The 22,468-nt window shown below is 40.4% G+C and overlaps 1 protein-coding gene across 1 annotated transcript; it reads right to left on the bottom strand.

Moving 5' to 3' along the window:
• Positions 1–18,422: 18,422 nt before the first annotated feature.
• Positions 18,423–19,657, bottom strand: Snoo (Sno oncogene). Its single transcript, XM_067141883.2, has one exon. The coding sequence runs from the start codon at positions 19,485–19,487 to the stop codon at positions 18,423–18,425; it is 1,065 nt and encodes a 354-aa protein (XP_066997984.2). The 5' UTR covers positions 19,488–19,657.
• Positions 19,658–22,468: the final 2,811 nt, after the last annotated feature.

The raw sequence follows: 22,468 nt of genomic DNA, 5'->3' as shown, positions 1-22,468 counted from the left end.
AATTGTATATGATGATGCTGGATTTAGAATGTTAAACTAGTAGTGTTTCTTGTGATATTTTCTTTCCATGGAACTGCTTGTAGTAGTGGTAGTAGTTGGGTAATTGTGTTTTAACTTTATTATCACATTACTTTAAGTGATCACTGCCACTGGGATATTTCCCAATTGCTATGTATTAGTTGTTAATAATAACAATAATAATCATAATACTGCAGAAACTTGTCACAAAAGCCCAAGAGAGAAAAGTGGAAGTGAGAGAAATGAGACCGTTAAGATGGATGAGTGAAGTTACAAGAAAGGACAGAGTAAGGAATGATTACATCAGAGGATCAGTGAAAGTGGGACCCCATAGGAAAGAAGGTTCAAGATCGTGTAAAGAGAAGAGGACTATGTGGGGAATTTTAAAAATTTTTAATTATTCCAGCCGAACTGACCATTTAATGTGTGAAGTGCATGAATTTACAAATCTTATTTAAAGGCCTTATTCACTACAGAATTTCACCAGCGACTCTGTACTCATCTTAACACGTGGTATCTCACATTGGTCACCGCACCTTGCGCATGTACAGTTCGTGCCGACTCGTGAAAACTCTGAGTGTTGCACAGCTTGTGGGGAAATCCGTGCACTGGGGAGAAGAATTGGAAACCTGGAAATTGAAGGGTTAAGGAAGAGAGGAAGGCCAAAAATGAGATCGAAAGACAAGGTAGGAGGAGATCAAAGAGAAAAAGGTTGGAAGAGAGAAGAAGCAATAAACAGATATTTATGGAAGAGAGGTAAGGTAAGAGTGTGTTCTGCCCGAAGGCAGGTCCGAACCTCCGCAGAGGTGTATCTGAACCGGAGTTTACGTACGGTAGGGTGGCCAGTTCCTTTCCGCTCCTCCATTCCCTTACCCCCCACCAACAGCGCGTGGCAACCCATCCACTTCTCGACCACGCCCAATGTAGCTTAACTTCGGAGACATGGCGGGATCCGGTGTTTCAACACGGCTACGGCCGTTGGCTATGGAAGAGAAGAATCCACCAAAGCAACGCTGACCCTACGTGATGTGGGAAAAGGCTGAGATGATGATGATGATGATGATAATAACAATAAGAGGAAGAAGAAGAAGCATTTGACAAGTGGACAAGGAGAGATATATACACCTCTCAAACTACATGATTGTCTTTTTTCTAATCAGTAACGGGGTTTACATTATTTTAATGCAAGTGAAATCACGTTTAGAAAACAAAAGTGGCTAGACATAAACTGTAGTACATCTACAAGTCACATCAAAACGACACACGGAGTGAGAGAGAACAGATAGCAGTCTGGTACAGAAGCGACCGATCTAAAAATAGTGTATAGACTGCCTGCCTGCCTGCCTGCCTGCTCCAGGTGCAATCAATAATAACGAGAGAGGCACGGGACTGGACGAGACGGGGAAGAGTTTCAGAACAGTGTGGCTGGGTCTGGTCAGTAACCTCGACGACGCCCATCACCCAGCCAAGGTCACTCACCTGCTCTAATACACAATATGAACATAGTTCGCATTTGAAACCCCTCAATAAGGCCGGAAGTTATTCACCCCAGGGACAACGAGCCTACGGTCAGGTTCAATGGAATGAACTTCAGTCTGACTTAACTACTTTTCATCTTTACCGCCGTCAATGAAAGTCAATTTCCTTTACAGAACAAGCTCTTCACATCCAAGTGAAAGCATTTGACAAAGTAAATTCAAATGGAAACTCTTATCGTCATCCGGAGGAAGTGCAGCTCTTTTCAGGAGGTACCAGCCCTCCTGCCACTTACAATTTCTGGCAGTACCGGGAATTGAACCCGGGCCCCAAAGGACGGCAGCTAATAAACACTAACCGTTATCCTACGGAGGTGCACATTTGATAAAGTACAAAGGTATCATTTATTTCAAATGCTAAATAAACAGGAATCAAATATATGCTCGAAGTACTGGACAGTGCTTTTATATATGGATACAGCATGCAAATAAATTCAGACAAAACAAAAGTAATGGTGATAAGTAAGCAACAAAGAAAGAAAAGATAGCACTGCGTGGGAATCAGCTAAGTAACGATGGAGAGTTTTCTCACTTAGGAAGCACAATAACAGGTGATAACCGAAGGAAGAGAGATCTGGGGCCTGTTCCACGAACGAACTCTGCAACTTTTCAACTTTGCATTTTTCACTTTTCAAATTTTGCAAAGTGCAAAGTCTTTCTGTTCCACCATGGTCTACTGTCGGATTTTTTATTATGGACACTCGAGTTTAGGCTTTAATTACAAACGAACCAATAGGCCTATTGCAATGCGAGTTATACCAATATTTTCCTTGTTTAATTCTACATTAGCGTATATAAGACACATTGTTTTCGACGTGCATTAAATATTTTTTATTTGTGGTTATAATAAATATTGCCCGGGTTTTTGGCTTCTTCTCTAGGAAGCGCTCACTTAGGAATATATACAAGGAAAACTACCTGTCTGATGGTAATGAAATTTTTATATGTTATAACCACATGTATTTGTAGTGTAATACTCCCGTTGCAATTTTTTTCAACCACCCCGAAAAAAGTTCTTATCATTTTTCTAAAGCAACTCTTTCTCAGCCCAGGATAAACGTACAACAGCAAAGTTGGGCTTGTTTTGAAGCACTCAGTCATGGTTATCAGAAACTACAACAACTGTAACCGTACAGTTTGGTACCGAATTTATGAAGAGTAATATTGAAATGAGGTTTTGTGTACGCCGAACCGTGTGATTAACAGCAGGCCGGGTGGGGAAATCGGGCGCAGTGTTGCCGCGTTCAGTAGTAATCACGCGCGCAACGAACACAGCTTTTCGTTTACTTTCAACCTTAAATTTTATTTCCTCTTATAAATTCCACTTCCCATCACCTTTTCTCATACGGGCTTTGGACCTTCAAAGGCAGGTTTAAAAATGGTTGACTTATTTAGAAATATCACACTGTATAATTTTTACAAGAGTTATTTGCATTATTATTTACATATATTTACAATATTTAATTCTATCAATTTTCTTCGTCTGAAAAATCACTGTATTCCGATGAATCGGTGCTGCTGTCATTCATGTTGATTATGACTGGCTCGAAATAAGGGACGTTTTCAGACAGTCCATCTTTTTCCCAGTAGTGGTCTTCAATTTTCTTAGCGTGTTTAATGCATTGTTTCCAGAGTTCAGGGGTGACGGTACGTAAGGCTTCTCGGCATAAAGCGTTAATTGCTTCCATACCTCTACCATTTTCTAATGTGTTAGCCATATTTGTTTTTGCTATTTTCCCTTTTACGTAAGCCCAAATGAGCTCGATTGGATTAAGCTCGCAATGGGCCACTGGTAACCAAACAAGCTGTACATCTGGTCGAAGTCGTTTAGTCAGTTGTTCCAGCTTCTTTACCGGTGTTTGAAAATAAGGCCTGGCAAGGACAATCAGCTCTGATTTCGTTAATTTGTTATAATCGTCAACTCCAGGTGGTAGTGAAATATTCTTTGATGTTATCCAGGATATAATTTCAGGTTTCAGCCATGACATGTTCGGGTTTTTAGATGAAGGATCGACCATCGTATGATATGGAGCTTGATCTATAACGACAGCCGACTTTTGAGGCAATAAACTCAGGACTTTCGTGAACCATTCTTCATAATGAGTCGAGTACATCTCATTGTGGTAATCACCACTGCCTTTCTTGCCAATAAAACAAAGTTCTGCACCGTCAAGAAATCCTTCTTCACTTCCGATGTGTAAAATTATGATGCGTTTTTCAGCTCCAGACGGTGTTTTGAACCCTCCACGTCATCCATAAATTTGCTGAATGTACCCTCTGTACAGATTATAGTTGTCAAAGTTGTTTTCTAAAGCTTCAATCACGTTTTCTTGCCACCCATATTTCATAGTATGGTTCTGTCCGCACCACGTCTCGTCTGTAAAGAAGATCTTGTAGCCCTGTGCTCTTAAGTCTCTAATTCGTCTAAGGTAGGTATGTCGGGATGCAGCAACTGTCACAGATTCCATTAGCACTGGTTTCCTGTTTAGTTTTTTGAATCGGAATCCCAAGCTTCGAACTACTTTCAAAAGCGTAGAAATTGACATATCGGGAAAATCCAGCATATTTTCTAACAGTTTCATGCGGAGGCTTTTAATTGTGGGAAATATCTTATTCATATAAAAATCGTGCATATTTCTTCGTATTGTGCCCAAAGTAAAATCATCTAGATGGATTTTCGGACGCCCCGGTCTCACACACTGCTTCTTTCTTGACCTGGATGACGTATTTCCATCATTCTCCTTTGAAGCGGCTCCTACTCTCTTCACTGACGACAGCGATAATCCAAGACAATCTGCCACCTTCTTGTACACAGGGAACCTGTTGTCCCCTACTTTTTCCCCCTCACACTGAAAGAAACAAATAGCACTCAAAATCATTGCAAGTTCACCCTCTGATAACGGCGGTCTTGGAGGCATCTTGAAGTGACGTGGCCAACATGCAGAACATAGGAAACTGAAAATAGCTTGCGGATAAACCAAGGTCATGGGCATTCCGTTCCACAACTGCCCGGGGCGAGTGTACTGTGTTCGTTGCGCGCGTGATTACTACTGAACGCGGCAACACTGCGCCCGTTTTCCCCACCCGGCCTGCTGTTAATCGCACGGTCCGGCGTACACAAAACCTCCTTTCAATATTACTCTTCATAAATTCGGTACCAAACTGTACGGTTACAGTTGTTGTAGTTTCTGATAACCATGACTGAGTGCTTCAAAACAAGCCCAACTTTGCTGTTGTACGTTTATCCTGGGCTGAGAAAGAGTTGCTTTAGAAAAATGATAAGAACTTTTTTCGGGATGATTGAAAAAAATTATAACTTGAGTATTACACTACAAATACATGTGGTTATAACATATAAAAATTTCATTACCACCAGACAAGTAGTTTTCCTTGTATATATTCCTAAGTGAGCGCTTCCTAGAGAAGAAGCCAAAAACACGGGCAATATTTATTACAACCACAAATAAAAAATATTTAATGGACGTCAAAAACAATGTGTCTTATATACGCTAATGTAGAATTAAACAAGGAAAATACTGGTATAACTCGCATTGCAATAGGCCTATTGGTTCGTTTGTAATTAAAGCCTAAACTCGAGTGTCCATAATAAAAAATCCGACAGTTGGTTGTACTTTTCAATTTTTTCGCAAAGTGAAAAGTCTCTGCGAATGAGTGATCCGATCGAGTTTATTCCATGAGCAAACTATATAGCCCTAATACTCTACGATGTTAATGCTTTACTTTTCGCGGCGAATTTGACGATATAATTGTCGTACCGTTTAAAATTGTATCATGGGAAAAAAGGTTATTACAAGTAGCTGGCTGTGCTGGAAGTTGTCAAGGAGAAACGTGACATCCTTTTTCGACAACTTTAAAGATAACCTCTCAAATGATGAGACACATCAATATTAACGAGAGCAGGCTGCCGTCAACACATCCACACACAGAAGGAAATTCACCCTTCATTAGAAATCCCATCCCTATATTAAGTGGATTATCAGGCCAACGTACTCTTAGGAAATATTACATTTACTATAACATCTACGACTTTGGTAACAGTTCGCAAATAATTGATTTTGATGTCCCATGCATTGGTGTTGCACCGTGCAGCTGGGCACCATTTACTAACCAATGTAAGCATATAAGAATTTGTTCTTTTCCGGAAAGGGATTGACTTCTTTTTGTTACACGTTTCAATAAATGTCCGATCATCCAAGAATATAGTGAGCCTGTGTTGGGGTAATACGAAATCACTCGCGAAAGTCCGTCGAAGTGAGGTTACGAAAATTAATCTCGTCTTTGTACGTTCTTTTATTGGATTCTTCATCACTGTCCTCACTTGATGCTAATAAAAGCTCACGTCGTAACGTGTTTATATCACTAAACCAAATTCTACGCCGAGAAACTAGTGTACATACTTGTTAATTAACATTTGAAAAGGGAATCATCTCTTTGCAAGATTTATGAAAACTTTTCTCTTCATTTCTTTGCACTTTGCATTTCTGTACCAATGGAGGAACATAACAGGCTTGAAAAGTGAAAAGATTCCTAACTTTTCACTTTTCACTTTGCAAGCTAAATCTGAAAAGTGATGGTGGAACAAAATCTGAACTGAAAAGTGCAAAGTGAAAAGTAGCAAAGTTCGTTCGTGGAATAGGCCCCTGGTCAGCAGAATTAACGGGGGAAAGATAGCCTTCAATAAGAAGATAAAGCACATCTAAAAATATCAGCTTAAAACTGAGGAAACAGTCAGTTAAGACGTACGTAAGGAACGTATTTCTGTACGGAAGTGAGACCTGGACACCAAGGGTGGCTGAGAGGAATAGAGGAGAAGCCTTTGAATAATGCTGCTATAGACGAGTAGGAAGAAGTTGTAGTGGAAGGCTACATACTGGTCAACTGGTGGCGGAGCAGGGATGCCATTCCTATGTAGAACTGAAGAGAATGGAGCAGCTGCCAATCAACCTTAGAGTTGTAGTTATTAGTAGTCCATTTTTATTTGGTCAGGAAAGCACATGACAATATCCAAATGAAGAGTGACTTCAGAACTTGTCAATGGTGTGATGTTGCTTCATTTGTATAATTATTCAAGTATGTACTCTTGGCCCGGATGTAGTAGCTCCAGTCAGGTTGTCCCAAGTTCGATTACGAGATACTGGAATAGTGTGTACTCAGCTTCACGCGATTGCCGGATGTACCTGGGATATAGGAAGGGTTGTAGTGGAGGATACACGCCGTATGTTCTCTGGTTAACTGCACTCATTAGAGTATGCCTTGTGATTTCCTGCGTATACTTCAAATTTGGCTTCTTTTCTTTTAAATTTCTCCAGTGAGTTTTATCAACTCTCCAGCTACACTCGTAATCGTGAACATCGACGGTTCGGCATGACAAATACAGTCGAACCTCGATATCTCGAACCTCCATTACTCGGTTTTTCAGTATCTCGAAGTAACCCCCCGTTCGTCCTATTCTTCACGTGAATTTATTTCTCTCTTTCTCGTAATCCGGTTACACAAATTTCTCGATTTCTCGAAGCAAACGTTTCCTCCCTTAACTCGAATTTTGAACAACATTTACTGTACAGTACAGCATTTATAGTTTGCGAGGAACAGTAACAAGTAAAGAAACGTTTACAGTAACGCTGGGAGGTAGTATGGCGGGGACCGCAAAACAAACTTCTAGATCGAAAAATCTGCGAAGCCTCGCTGTTTCATTACCAGTCATGTACGAAGGCGTGGATGACAAGGGCCATTTACGTACCTTGGCTGCGTGGTTTCGAACCTACATACAGTCGGTCGAATATAAATGACAATGTTTCTCACAGCAATAAATGATGTGGAAGGAAAGAAGGTTAACTGTAAAAAGAAGAAGAGACTAATGGATATTTTTTTCCAAAAATGTTAACGGAGGTACGTTTCTAGTTTCACTACTGTATGTACTGTATTTATCTTCTAAAAAGCTACTTTAATAAATGTCGTAATTAAAGCGATGCCGTAAAATATGACTTTGTTAGTATATTTTTAAATATTGTAAAATATACTACAGGTATATTCAGTATAAGCCCGTAGATAGGTATGATTCAATTATGCGCTATATATGCTCAAAAACGGTATTCTCTATTTCTAGAAATTTCGGTAACTCGAAATAAAATTTAGCTCCCGAGGTGAATCGAGATATTGAGCTTCCACTGTAACATTATCAGCCATCACTCGTTTCGTTGCTTACGCCTCACCAGTTGACCAATTTAAGCCAGAGAAATATATATAGACGTGCCTGCAAAACTACCGTACCGCAACATACACGAATTCAAGAGTTTGTTCCAGTGAAGATCGTGATCGCAAATCAAAAGACACGCATTTCATTGCTTTTAACAAATGGCTGGAAGTAGGTCCAGAAAAAAAATATGATGTAAGCAAATTAAGATTTTCAAACCAGTGCATTCAAACATGGATTTTTTCTTTGCCATCATAAAATGTCATCTACATACCTGATTTATGCCAAACAGACAGTGTTGCCAGGTCTCCCGAAATGTCAGGATATCTCCAGAGCTTTCGCAACACACCAGAAAATTCAAAAAAAAAACCCAAAAAAATTCTTCTAATTCAAATTTAAGGAAAATAAATAATGATTAATGGTGCATAATATATTCGTGCCGTAAAACTCTTTCCTTGTCTCAATGCGAGACGTTTAACCGATAACATCACTCGTTAGATACTTCCCCGCATTCATTTTAGCTTCGATTTAGGTAATCTCTCCCCTCTTATTGAACTCAAAACTCACGCTTCACTGCATCATTCGAAGGGAAATCACCGACCCGCACATAGAATACAAAATCTGTACCCTGCTAAGACTTCAAAATTGGCACAAAATGTTTACGCCTGATGAATAACTACATTTCCAGGAATGTTGGGTAGAATAGAGTGGTCAGAGTACGGGTGAGTGAAACTGGTATTTTTCTCATAATGACTGCAAATGGTTATTGCATTCTTTAATCGAGTTATAATATAATATTTCAGTGTTTGAGAAACTACCGAAATTTTCATTAAAAAACTTCCGAAATTTTAATGCACAATCAACCGATTTTTTTATTTGTAGACGTGGGAACACTGAACTGAGAGAAGTTCGTCGTAACTATCTACGAATGCTTCCTTACTGTATCGTCTCCAGAATTAAAGACAGAATCAAATCTCCGAATCAATACAAGCACGAAAACCGAACAAGTCGCAAGTCGACTACAAATCACGAAATGGCAAGAAAGACAAAACCACAGACGAGGTGATTATATCCGTTGACGATTACTTCGATAGTAAAATGAAGATGCAATTTTAAATACCGAATCCGCAGTAGTTCACAGTTGCTAGTCGTCGAGCCTGATGGTCAGCCCACATATCAGCCGATCCGAACAGGGAAGGGATTGACTAAAATATAATTTTTCGTTCAGAAAAGCCGCTAGCAAAATCATTCTGGCAGCACTCGGGTACTTCTTAACTACACCAGAATATACTTCTTTTTGGGTGAAAATTACAACAAACTATGATTCATACAGGTACAATTGTCACAAAAATGTAATAAACGCATGACTAAAAACAAAAACGAACACAGTTAATTTGCAATTCGGAGTTCTGTAATTTTAACATAATACATGTAGTCGCAAAAATAGTATTTGCTTTACGTGCCACTTACAACTTTTACTGTTTTCGGAGACGCCTAGATGCCGGAATTTAGTCCGCAGGAGTTCGTTTACGTGCCAGTAAATCTATCGACAGGAGGCTGACGTATTTGAGCACCATCAAAGTCAGAAGCGCCTCAACCGTCTGATCCACTTAGGCCTATATGAAAAATAGATGCCGCTCCTAAGGGACTAATTTGTAGATTGTTAGGCCACCACCACCACCGTCGCTGCACTAACTTGACACATCAGAGAATTATGATCTAAATAACAGCTGAAAGAACTGAGCTCACAGGGAGGAAATAACAGATTAGACGTCAATATTGCTGGAAGATCAGAAAATGAATGACCATCCCTACGCTGGCTTTATTTTATTTCCCTCCAGGGAAATGGTAGGATAATCATATCAAGCCTCCGGACATCCTTCGCGGAACTAGACCCAAACCACATTTCCAACAATGTAAGGAAGTAAGTTTTACGTCGTAAACCACGGACCTACTATTTTACGAGGGATACCAACTTCTATATCAAAAACTTTGCTTACATCGGCCGAGATTCGAACCGCTGTTGATGCATAAGTGAGAAGATAGAGACAAAGTTGTAGAACCACCACGTGCGGCCTTACTCCTACAGATACACAGAATAACATCGTTAATCACTGTTCACATACGTAAGTCAACGAGGTCAATGACCGGACTTCTCTAGCCATATCATTCAAATGTTGAACTAGTAGTATTTCTTGTAATATTTATTTCCATGGAAATGCTTGTTGTACATTTGTCGTTGTACTCTTGTTGTTGTAGTTTCTTTTTGCTGTTTGCTTTACGTCGCACCGACACAGATAGGTCTTATGGCAACGATGGGATAGAAAAGACCTAGGGGTGGGAAGGAAGCGGCCGTGGCCTTAAGGTACAGCCCCAGCATTTGCCTGGTGTGAAAATGGGAAACCACGGAAAACCATATTCAGGGCTGCCAACAGTGGGATTCGAACACACTATCTCCCGGACGCAAGCCTACAGCCGCGCGCCCCTAACCGCACGACCAACTCGCCCAGTACTTTATTATGACTTGTAATGTTAAGCTAGTAATAAGCTCAACCTATAGTACTGTAAGCTGTAGTGTTAAGCACTGGAAATAAGTTAGTTGTGTGTGAAATTGTATATGATGCTGGATTTATAATATTAAACTAGTAGTAGGTTCTTGTAATATTTTCTTTCCATGGAATTGTTTGTTGTAGTCTTGTTGTAGTAGTTATTGTTGGCTAATTATGTTTTATTATTATTATTATTATTATTATTCTTATTATTATTATTATTATACCAGAATTCGACACAGTACTATTGCGTGAATGAAAGCTTTCCAACCGCAAGTTATTCAAGAATAAAGCCAAAGAATTGTCGTCGGAGGCAGGTCAAGGAAGAATCCACAATAATAACAACCAAACAGTGGATTCCCAACACACGGGAATTACAGCTTTCCCTGACCTTTCTAATACTACATCAATTCACAAACGGAACGCCTAACGCACGTTAAAATCACAACAAATAAACTATCACCGCTATCGTTGAAACATATGAGCAGATTCTCAATAAACAAAGACTAAATAAATTCCACATGGGAAACCGGCCAGAGATATCGCGCGGTCTCCGGAGTGAAAGTGTACCGTATGGAAAGCGAGACAAGTAACAGGCGAAAGATAAAAAGCAACGTTATAACACAAATAACCGATGTGTATACAGCATAATCAGAAGCAAACACATTGGTAGCTACTCCACGAGTCAGACTCGTCTTGAGCTGCTAATTTCATGGAACAATACACCGTGTACCGTTGCCAAGCGCGCTTCACCCATCTGTTGCTGTTTGGTCGCTGCTTATTCGGAACTAGGGTCAACGCTGTAACCAAACGTCTACACATCGTGGGAGTGAAACTACTGAAGTATTAGCAAATTATAAAAGCTTGCCGTTTAAGGAACACTGTTCTGGATGTGCAATTACCCCAACATGCTAATATTACGGCCGTAAGGAACACTTAGCGCTATTAGAAAAAGTTAAAGCGACGTTGAAGAAGGTTTTGTGTGTTTCAAAGTACACTCTTTCAAGACTGGTTTACGAGATGACACTGAGAAACTTCGTCTCCAAATGCCTCTATAGGCCGCTCCAGGATACGAACAACTATTGCAAGAACTACAATTAAAAAAGAACATAGGGAGAGACTTTTATGCCAGTGATGAGACTGGATGCGCGAAGGGTACGACTTAAGACATGCAGTCATTAGTTTCGCCGAACATCGTTTCCATAAGCCAGGACCGAATGTGTATGTGATCACTGTGGGAATCTTTGTGAACCATACCACGCTATGTAGGCTAACTGCAAACTCCAGTGTGAATCCTGGAAGAAATTATTTTCTGACAACTGTTAGATTGTGTAATTTAATACTGTATTATTTCGGAGATATAGAGTATTGAAATTGTAATGTGTGTAATTCTTTATTCACAATGGTCATTGGTTGCAATTAATGTTTCATTAATATTACGGCCTTACGACTTCAAGAATGATTGTTCAGCGGTAATATCACGGCAAGATACCCTAATGTGGAAAAACCACACTCGTGATAGGATTTACCTCAGACGTCCGAGCTGTGCAGAACATACAACCGTTGGTGGCAGATCTCGAAAAATGATGATCAAAAAACAAGAAAGAAAAATCCCCAAGAGAATCTTAGCACCAAAGTGCGAAAATGGAAATTGGAAGAAAAAACCCCGCATGAAATCTATCAGGTTACAGAAAAAATCACAGATACAATCAGGAAACGACTATTACAATTTGATGGTCACTTAGATAGAATGGCTAATAACAGGCTCACAAATAACATTTTAAACTTAGCCTTATCAATGAAAAATCACAATAATTGGCTAAAAGAAATCAGTGAAGACCTAAATGAAATTGGCATTAATGAAGAATCCATTCAAGATAGAATACAATTCAGAACCTTAATTCACAAACACAAATTTTCTGTAAAGCCCACCCGACTAAATACAGGATGGTGTTGAACAACGTGAAAAGGATATAACATATATAGTGGGCGAAATGAGTGCAATTGGACTAGACAAAACAGTGACTGAATAGGTTGTTATATTTCTGAGAAATATATCTCAGAAAATTAGAGTAGGCGAAGCTTTATCTGACCCTGTAATAATTAAGTGGAGAATTCCTCAAGGCAGTATTATTGGACCTTTATGTTTCCTTATATATATAAATGATATGAGTAAAGAAGTGGAATCAGAGGTAAGGCTTTTTGTAGATGATGTTATTCTGTATAGAGTAATAAATAAGTTACAAGATTGTGAGCAACTGCAACATGACCTCCATAATGTTGTGAGATGAACAGCACGCAATGGTATGATGATAAACGGGTTAAAAGTCAGGTTGTGAGTTTCACAAATTGGAAAAGATCACCCAGTTTTAATTACTGCGATGTTGGATGTGAAAGTTCTTTTTCAGCATCATTGTAAGTATCTAGGTGTTAATATGAAAATATTTTCATTGAGATAATCATATAAATATGATTGTAAATAAAGGATACGGTACATATCTGAGCGCATGGTTATGAGGGTGTTTAGGGGTTGTATTAAGGATGTAAAGGAGAGGGAATATAAGTCTCTACTAAGACCCCAATTAGAGTATGGTTCCAGTAAATGGGACCTTCACCAGGATTACTTAATTCAAGAACTGGAAAAAATACAAAGAAAAGCAGCTAGATTTGTTCTGGATGATTTTCGACAAACGAGTGGCATTACAAAAATGTAGCAAAGTTTGGGCTGGGAAGATTTGGGAGAAAGAAGAGTCTGGAACTGCGGGAAAACGATCTGTTGCGAGACGGAGAAATTCCTGGCTTAAAGAGCTGTGGCGCTGGTATGGACGAACTTCCATTGAAATCATTCCAGCTGCTGTTTCAAGTTATTATAAGGGAACAGATTTCTATTTAATTACATATTTATTTAGCAAACTAAAATTAATTATATTGTGTATAATCTTTACGAATCATGCAGTAGCGTAGTCCGGATCGACCTCTCAGTCGCTATAGTTACAAAATCATTACAGAACTTAATGAAGGTGCTTGCGCGCGAATCCACGAGTGTCATTATAAGGACACTCATACAAATGAAGTATGTTGATATTCAAGATTGCAGAACACTACAAAATCTTACATTAAAACACAGACAAAGAGTATTACAACTAACGGTATGTTCAGATTATAAATCCACATCCTGCTTCCAGTCACCTGGATGAAGCCCCCATCCAGCAGTGGGGATAGGAATTGTGCCGGCTGCCGAATCCTATCGCACTCCTCTGGGACAATGATTAATGACTGAAAAATGAAATTATGTGTTGCTGGAATTAAAAATGACAGGGAAAACCGGAGTACCGGGACAAAAACCTGCCCCGCCTCCGCTTTGTCCACTACAAATCTCATATGGCGTGACCTGGATTTGAACCATGGAACCCAGTGGTGAGAGGCCGGCGCGCTGCCGCCTGAGCCACGGAGGCTCTAATGGTACGGTAAGATTAGTCTAAAATCCAACTTCCGAGGCTTCTTAGAAAATAGATTAGAGAGATGTGTTAGTTTTACATTTATGTCTGTGAATGTGAATTGAGGCAACTTTCACTTCCTTATTGTAAGTTTATGTTCATTCTGTAAAAATTCCATGAGTGTTTTCTGACCCCCAGTACTGCCACCCTCCCTTGGTTACTCCCCTGGAATGTCCGGCTCCGTGGCTAAATGGTTAGCGTGCGGGCCTTTGGCCACACGTATCCCGGGTTCGATTCCCGGCAGGGTCGGGAATTTTAACCATAATTGGTTAATTTCGCTGCCAGGGGGACTGGGTGTATGTGTCGTCTTCATCATCATTTCATCCTCATCACGACACGCAGGTCGCCTACGGGAGTCAAATCGAAAGACCTGCATCTGGCGAGGCAAACTTCTCCTCGGACACTCCCGGCACTAAAAGCCATACGCCATTTCATTTTCCCCCTGGAATCATGACGTGTGGCATTGAGAAATGCTGTGTTTGTTTCCCATATTTTTGAGTTAGACACATATGTCCCATATTCTTCGTCATTAAAATCAATATAGTCCATTGTGTGAAATTAACGTTGGCCATCTTCTGAGGTTGAAAGCAGTTTCAGTCTATATAAATCTGTCCTTAGAAAACGGAAATTCACTTACAGCACTTAGGGGAACAATTTGTAAGCCATTATTTTTGTAACAGGGAGTGAAAGATTGTGTGTTCTTGGAAGTGCATATTAAAAAGCGAACATTGTCTTATGTGGGCTTCACTGAACTTTAATATTGGATATAAATCATAGTTTTTTGTAACTGTAAGTCCACATATAATTACGTATTTCAGTAAAAATAACTAAACATTTGATGAATTATTTTATCGGGCGAGTTGGCCGTGCGGTTACGAGCGCGCAGCTGTGAGCCTGCATCCGGGAGATAGTGAGTTCGAACCCCAATATCGGCAGCCCTGAATATGGCTTTCCATGGCTTCCCATTTTCACACCAGGCAAATGCTGGGGCTGTACCTTAATTAAGGCCACGGCCGGTTCATTTCCATTCTTAGGCCTTTTCTATCCCATCGTCGCTCTAAGACCTATCTGTGTCGGTGCGACGTAAAACAAATTGTAAAAAAAAAGATTAATTATTAGTACATATAAATCCGTCCGCCTCTGTGGTGTAGTGGTTAGTGTGATTAGTTGCCACCCCCAGAGGCCCGGGTTCAATTCCCGGCTCTGCCACGAAATTTGAAAAGCGGTACGAGGGTTGGAAGTGGGTGCACTCAGCCTCGGGAAGTCCACTGATTAGAGGTGGGTTCGATTCCCACCTCAGCCACCCTGTAAGTGGTTTTCCGTGGTTTCCCACTTCTCCTCCAAGTAAATGCCGGAATGGTACCTAACTTAAGGCCACGGCCGCTTCCTTCCCTCTTCCTTGTCTATCCCTTCCAATCTTCCCATCCCTCCGCAAGGCCCCTGTTCAGCATAGCAGGTGAGGCCGCCTGGGCGAGGTACGGTCACCCTCCCCAGTTGTATCCCCAGACCCAGAGTCTGAAGCTCCAGGGCACTGCCATTGAGGCGGTAGAGGTTTGATCCCTCGCTGAGTCCGAGGGAAAAACCGACGGCAAACAGAATACGAACATATAAATCCGTTCTCTAGTTATCATAATCAATTGGATCGCCAACCTTCGTAGGTAGACTGCTCCTAAGAAAAAGAAAAACTTTAACCGGTAAATCTACCGACAGGAGGCTGAACTACTCACCCCAGCCGTTCTACATAACTGGATACTGTAGGCCTACATTTCTATATCATAGGGCTCACTCAGAACATCACGTTTTTAGTCGAAAACTGAGCTCAACATCATGTTGATGAGAATGTGTGAAGTCATGATGAAACACAAGAGAACGTAAAATAGTTCTGCGTGAAAAGCGTAGATTTCATTAGGTCGTCCAGAGTATGTATTTCAATGCTAACCTTTAGTAATAAACAAATTAGGGGTATGAAATCCGTAACAAATTATCTGCCACGCCCTCCTCTACAAGCATTATTATATTATTCTTTGACCCTAGTTAGTAAACTAGCCGATCATGTGGAGTGCTTTAGAAGGGAAGGTACTAGAATTCAACAAAATTCTGTTCTTTCAGATTCGGCAGGAAGATACGGTAAGTAGAACGATCCTATAATTCCATGCCCCCGTGCAAGACTTAGCATTAGCCCACTTCCTGGGGCGATCGGAGGGATATCACTGAAGAATGCCTGAATGAGCACACATAAATTCAGATTATTTATTACAGTATTCGAGAACACAAGCTTCTAAATACGAACCATTACGTTTCCGAAACGAATAGGCCAAACACCGATTGAAAAATTAATTAGGAAAATCGTCAGAGGCATTCGATAATAAATAGAAAACAGGGTCACACACTACGATCAGAGCGCAATAAATACAACTACAGCAGAGACGGAAGGAAAAGGGCAAAAATAAATTACGAAACACGATTTCGACGAGATAGGAATATCTTGGGTATAAAGCTTCACATGAAATGAAATGGCGTATGCCTTTTAGTGCCGGGAGTGTCCGAGAACAAGTCCGGCTCGCCAGATGCAGGTCCTTTGATTTGACGCCCGTCGGCGATCTGCGCGTCGTGATGAGGATGAAATGATGATGAAGACGAGACACACACACACCCAGCCCCGTGCCAGAGAAATGAACCAATTATGGTTCAAATTCCCGACCCTGGCGGGAATCGAACCCGGGAACCCTGTGACCAAAGGCCAGCACGCAAACCATTTAGCCATGGAGCCGGACAAGCTTCAGATGTCAGAATTAAACGGAATTAGAATGGAGGCGGATGAATTACCGAAAATGATAAATGAACTACAGTGTAATCCATAAATAAATATGAATTAAATTCAGACAAAATCGGTGAAGTACAGCAGTAAGATACAATCAAGAAAGTTTAAGGATTTAGCAGTTCGAGACGAAAATTATACCAATAATTTTTAAATTTTTATTAAAAAAATATGTTTTCACAATAATAATAATAATAATAATAATAATAATAATAATAATAATAATAGAGAAATCCAGTCTTTTTTGTTGTTGCACGGTAATTATGTCTTAACTTTATTTTATTATCACTTGTAATATTAAGCTGGTAGTAAGATCAACCTATAGTATTGTAAGCCGCAGTGTTAAGCACAGGAAATACTTAAGTTGTGTGTGAATTTGTATATGATGATCCTGGATTCAGAATGTTAAACTAGTAGTAAACTTTTAATATTTTCTTTCCATGGAATTGCTTGTTGTTCTCTTGTTGTTGTGTAATTATGTTTAAACTTAATTATTACACTAGTGTTAAGTGACCATTCGGCACCGGAATATTTCCCAAATGCGATGTATTTTTTTAATAATAAAAGAAAGTAAAGCCTTTCAGAACTGCTATAATGAAACTTATAGGATTCAAAAAAGTTACAAATTGGGTGGGTACAGTTACAGTACGCGAACTGTAGCAAAAAAAAAAAATCATTGAAGTAATGCGTATCTCAACCTTCAACAAAAACTATGAATTCCCAAAAAACAGAATATAATTTTTTCGAGGTGAAACTCTTCAAAAATTTGTAAACAAAAGCGTGAGCTAAACACAACTTCACAGGAGTTCACTAACTAAGCGCATTGCATGTTTCCAGATACATACAATTCCCAGTATTATAGACGAAAAGAGAGTTTAAATTGCATGGATTTCGACCTAACAGGTGAAATTAACTTGAATACGAAAATTGAAATATAATACCCTGAAATCTTATCTGGTTCACAGGAATACAGGAGTTTCTCCACGTTGGCAAAATGTGTATAAAAGAAATTTTTAAAATGAACTGCATGAACTACAACACATTAATATCTGTTTAAGACAGAACAGAATACCAAAGAAATTACAGTGAATGGCGCTAGTGAGAACGAATGGAATAAAATAAATTCTACAAAATCCAACAAACTTTTTCTGGCGTTACTAAACATTCCAACAATATTCACACTCATTTTCTACCTGCTCTAGGCTAGGGGCATCTTGCATATTCAAGATGCCTCAGTATTTACCTAACGAATCTCACGATATAAACTTACACCGCTATCTAGATCTTATCATTATGTCCATATTGACCTACTTTCCGGTAACAGGGCAAAATTTTATACACATCAATTTTTAAAATCAAAGTATTATAGACACTAATAGATAACACAATGCACGATTAACAAACGCCAGAACTCGAAAGAAAAAATCAAATTTGTAAACAACCTACCACCCTAATGAAAACTCACGTCCCCGTGGTTCGGATTCCACATAAAACTTGATGTCCTGTGGCTGTGATGACTATATCAGCAGTCACGCACAACTACAAGTTTGCTTAAAAGCTTAACAATATTTTTCGACGGATGCATTTCGACCTCCCAACAAACCATAAACATCAGACTGCGGTAAGCAAGCTATGGTAATAAAAACATTATTCGCAATATAAGTAAAGAACTGAGCACACACCAGCAAAGTAACACGCAATGAAATATAGAACACACATCATTCACAATGGGCATGTCACTTTCAATAATTTAAGCTTTAAGCGGAATGAATGCACTCTTGTCAAGAAATATTAGAAAGAAAAGTAGGCAGTTACATAACCATAGAAAATCGTGTTCGGCCCTACCTGTTTCCGTTTGTGCGTCACGATCGCCGGCGCTGCGGCACTGTTGTTATGACTGGCAGTTGAACTGTTGTTATTGTTGCTGCAGTTGTTACTCAGTTGCTCCTTGAATACATCCAAGACCTTGGCTAGCTTCTCGTGCTCCGCTTGATCTTTGGAGATGAGGAGGTACGCCCTCCAATTACTAGAATCGAACCCCCAATGGCAAGTCCTATTCTCGAGAGCCCTATGGGCATGGCACACGAACCTTTGCGGTGTAAACATACCGTGACATTCCATGCACTCGATGCAATGCGCGTTGTTGTCAGTATATAATTCAGGAGTGCAGATACCCTTGCACTTTCCGAAACATTCGTGATACACTTTAAACGAAAGTGCACCTTTGTTAGGAGATTTGTGCGGGGGTGCACCAGGTTGATGTAACAAAGCACTGCATAACCTTTCAGCGTCCGTCTTTGTAATAAGTCCGCACGAAGGCGCTGACATGGGTAATATACCTGTCACTTTCAGCACTTCAAGCTGTTCAGGATTACACCGAGAACAGAAAATTTGTAGTTCATCACACACTTGATTAATCTGAGCCAAACTGAAGTCCCTCAAAACACTGTTAAGCACCTGAGGTAGGCACAAACGTTTTTCACCGCCAACCACAAAACAAGAAATAGTTTCTCCTTCGAGAACCGTCTCGGTACGTTCACTACGGGACTGATCTGGTGCTGTTAGGATAGGTAATTGTTGGATAGGGAATGGCGGGGGAGGAGGTGTCATATAAACATCACCATTAGAAATATTTTCACTAGCTGTTACACTCCCAACAACACTAGATTCAATTTCTTTTCTGGGCACCAATGTCACAGTTGTGGTCATAGTGACCCCTTTCTCAGGCGTCGCCGAACTTCCAAGTACGGTACTCGGGCCTTGTAAACTCTTCACCGCACTCAGCTGATAAGTTTTGAGCACTTTCTTCAGGTGCGGACTATACGTTTCTTGCTTGGGTACTACCGTCTCCATCATTTTCCCTACTCAAGTTGGTAAAAAACTTTAAATATGTACAAAAAAACTATTTAAAAACTCTTCTTATATTCTCCCCATTCACACTCTCGCGACAACACACGTCCGATAATACTACAACAATGGGCAGGCAGTAGGACCGAGCGCCAGGCACCCAGTCCACCACACACACATGTTATCTTCTTCCTTCTCACTAGCCTCCGTCTTTACTTGACGTCCAACCAAACATGTCTGCCGAGCGACCGGCTCTTCGAATGCGTACGAGGGTCTCAGCCGCTGTTACAGGCAGCGCTCGGGGCCAGTCTTCCTTGCGCAGCTCTTTGCCTGCACAAAGATACCGGACAGGAACACAATTACAGAGTAATATACGTTCAAATATGATTTATACCGTCGATGTAACTGATATAACCCACAATGATGTCTATTATTGTATCGCGATAGTGCTAGACAGTGTTAATGGCACGATGTACTGGGGGTATGTGCACTGAATGGAAGAGCCAGTCGCCGGCTCGTCATTCCACCGCGCGGTAGCAGCAGACATACACCATGTCACATGACCTTCCCGTCAAAATAGCCGGTCGCCGTGGTGGGGCTGGGAGAAGGCAAGGCTTGAGCCTCTCCCGAGAAAGGTCGGCTGAGCCGGCGGCGGTAGCACGCAGCTTACAGTACAGAGTTCGAGTGGAGTGTGTTGAAAGGAAAAACACGAATGGCTTCCTCGGGTTCATGTTCGTTTATGGAATGACTTACCTTCCCATATGTTCGCATGGAGCAGTGTGTTACAAAAGGAAGTAGAACATACGGCCTCTACATAAATAAACGAGAAGTCACGCACGTTGCACATATTTTCTCTACAGTTAAAGTTGTCTTTCCAACAGAAACGAGATGCAAACACTGACCCTGACAAGGTTTGTATAATCTAACATAAGTGTGTCATGAACTTTTTGAAAATCATTAAGAACATAAACTCGGTTATTTATATTTTATTCTGTTTGGCGTCAAATCCATAAGAATATTTTGGAGATAGGGACCATTATCCTTCAGAAAGCAATTCTAATGATGACATTGATTTTACGTCTACGGTTTTCTGTTTTGCGTTACGTCGCACCGACACAGATAGGTCTTATGGCGACGATGGGATAGGAAAGGTCTAGGAGTGGGAAGGAAGTGTCCGTGACCTTCATTAAGGTACAGCCCCAGCATTTTCCTGGTGTGAAAATAGGAAACCACGGAAAACCATCTTCAGGGCTGCCAACAGTTGGGGCTGTACCTTAATTAAGGCCACGGCCGCTTTCTTCCCATTCCTAGGCCTTTCCTCTCCCATCGTTGCCATAAGAGCTATCTGTGTCGGTGCGGCGTAAAGCAACTAGAAAAAAGAAAAGTTGCAAAGTTTGAGCTGGGATGAACTGGGAGAAAGAAGATGAGCTGCTCGACTAAGTGGTATGTTCCGAGCTGTCAGCGGAGAGATGGCGTGAAATGAAATTAGTAGACGAATAAGTTTGAGTGGCGTCTTTAAAATTAGGATGGATCACAATATGAAGGTAAGGTTGGAATTCAAGAGGACAAATTCGGGCAGATATTCATTTATCTGAAGGGGAGTTAGGGATTGGAATAACTTACCAAGGGAGATGTTCAATAAATTTTCAATCTCATTGAAATATTTTAAGAAAAGGCTAGGAAAACAACAGATAGGGAATCTGCTACCTGGGCGACTGCCAAAAATGCAGGTCAGTATTGATTGATTGATAGAGATAAAGCAAACCATGCTTGGAGTTTTAAGTAACTGTTGATGTCGTGGTTATGACCACGAGATCTCCAGTTGTTTTCTGAGGAATTCGAACCTCAGAACCGTGGCATCTTTTCAAAAATTGGCCATAATTCGAACCACCATCATTGCCTTGGTGAAAAGCTAACGACGATACCACTCGGTTACCACGCCCTCAAAACAGAACCGAGGCGAGGACGTCCTACGACAAATCCTGCGGTGGTCGAGCGCAGAGCTAACTACTCGATTTCACCGGGTGCAGATGTCAAATACAGTAGAAGACTTTATCCTGCATTTCTCCAGAAGCCTTCATGTATTATTATTATTATTATTATTATTATTATTATTATTATTATTATTATTATTATTATTACTATTACTATTATTATTAGCACTATGCAGTGTACTTAGAGACGTGCATTTTTCTTTTACTGTGGGCTTCCTTTCTGTCTTCAGACCAGGTTGTTCCGATCTTTCTTCTTTGGTTTTTCCTCTTGGTCAATTTGCCAATTGTGAATTTTGGATCTGAAGATTATCCGGCTCTGGACATCTGCTGGTGTAATTCCTGCCTGTTTAAGATCAGTTTTGATTTCATCAATCCATTTCATTGTGCCTGTTTTGGCTTTAATCCTGATTTCATAGAATTCGATTATTTGTGTCTTATTTAATTTCCTGTCTGTCTCTAAGTCGGCATTGTCCGTCGGCGAGTTTTGGCTCTAGAATTTTTCATATCAATTTGCGTTCCTTTTTCTCAATATTTTCAATGTCTACTTTCCTGTTCCAAATTAGCGTTCCTGATCCATGAGGACAGTCTGTATTAATGACTGTATTGTAATGTCTTAGATTTGTGTACTTGGAGAAACGTTTTCTTGTTCTGGATATTTTGGGTTAATCAATATGCAGTTTCCATCTTTTGGCATCTAATTTCATTTCTTGTAATTATTCTTATTCTTATTATTATTCCGCCTCTGTGGTGTAGTGATTAGTGTGATTACCTGCCACCCGCGGAGGACAGGGTTCGATTCCCGGCTCTGCCACGAAATTTGAAAAGTGGTACGAGGGCAGGAACGGGGTCCACTCAGCCTCGGGAGGTCACATGAGTAGAGGTGGGTTTGATTTCCACTTCAGCCATCCTGGAAGTGGTTTTCCGTGGTTTCCCACTTCTCCTCCAAGCAAATGCCGGGATGGTACCTAACTTAAGGCTACGGCCAATTCGTTCCCT

The sequence above is a fragment of the Anabrus simplex genome, chromosome 1 (assembly GCF_040414725.1).
Source record: "Anabrus simplex isolate iqAnaSimp1 chromosome 1, ASM4041472v1, whole genome shotgun sequence".
Classification (NCBI taxonomy): Eukaryota; Metazoa; Arthropoda; class Insecta; order Orthoptera; family Tettigoniidae; genus Anabrus; species Anabrus simplex.
The sequence above is the reverse complement of the archived record's forward strand: the minus strand, read 5'-3'. Positions and strand labels throughout refer to the sequence as shown.

Bases quoted from the DNA above. Each gene is read 5' to 3' on its own strand.
- Snoo (XM_067141883.2), bottom strand. From the start codon at position 19,487: ATGATGGAGACGGTAGTACCCAAGCAAGAAACGTATAGTCCGCACCTG.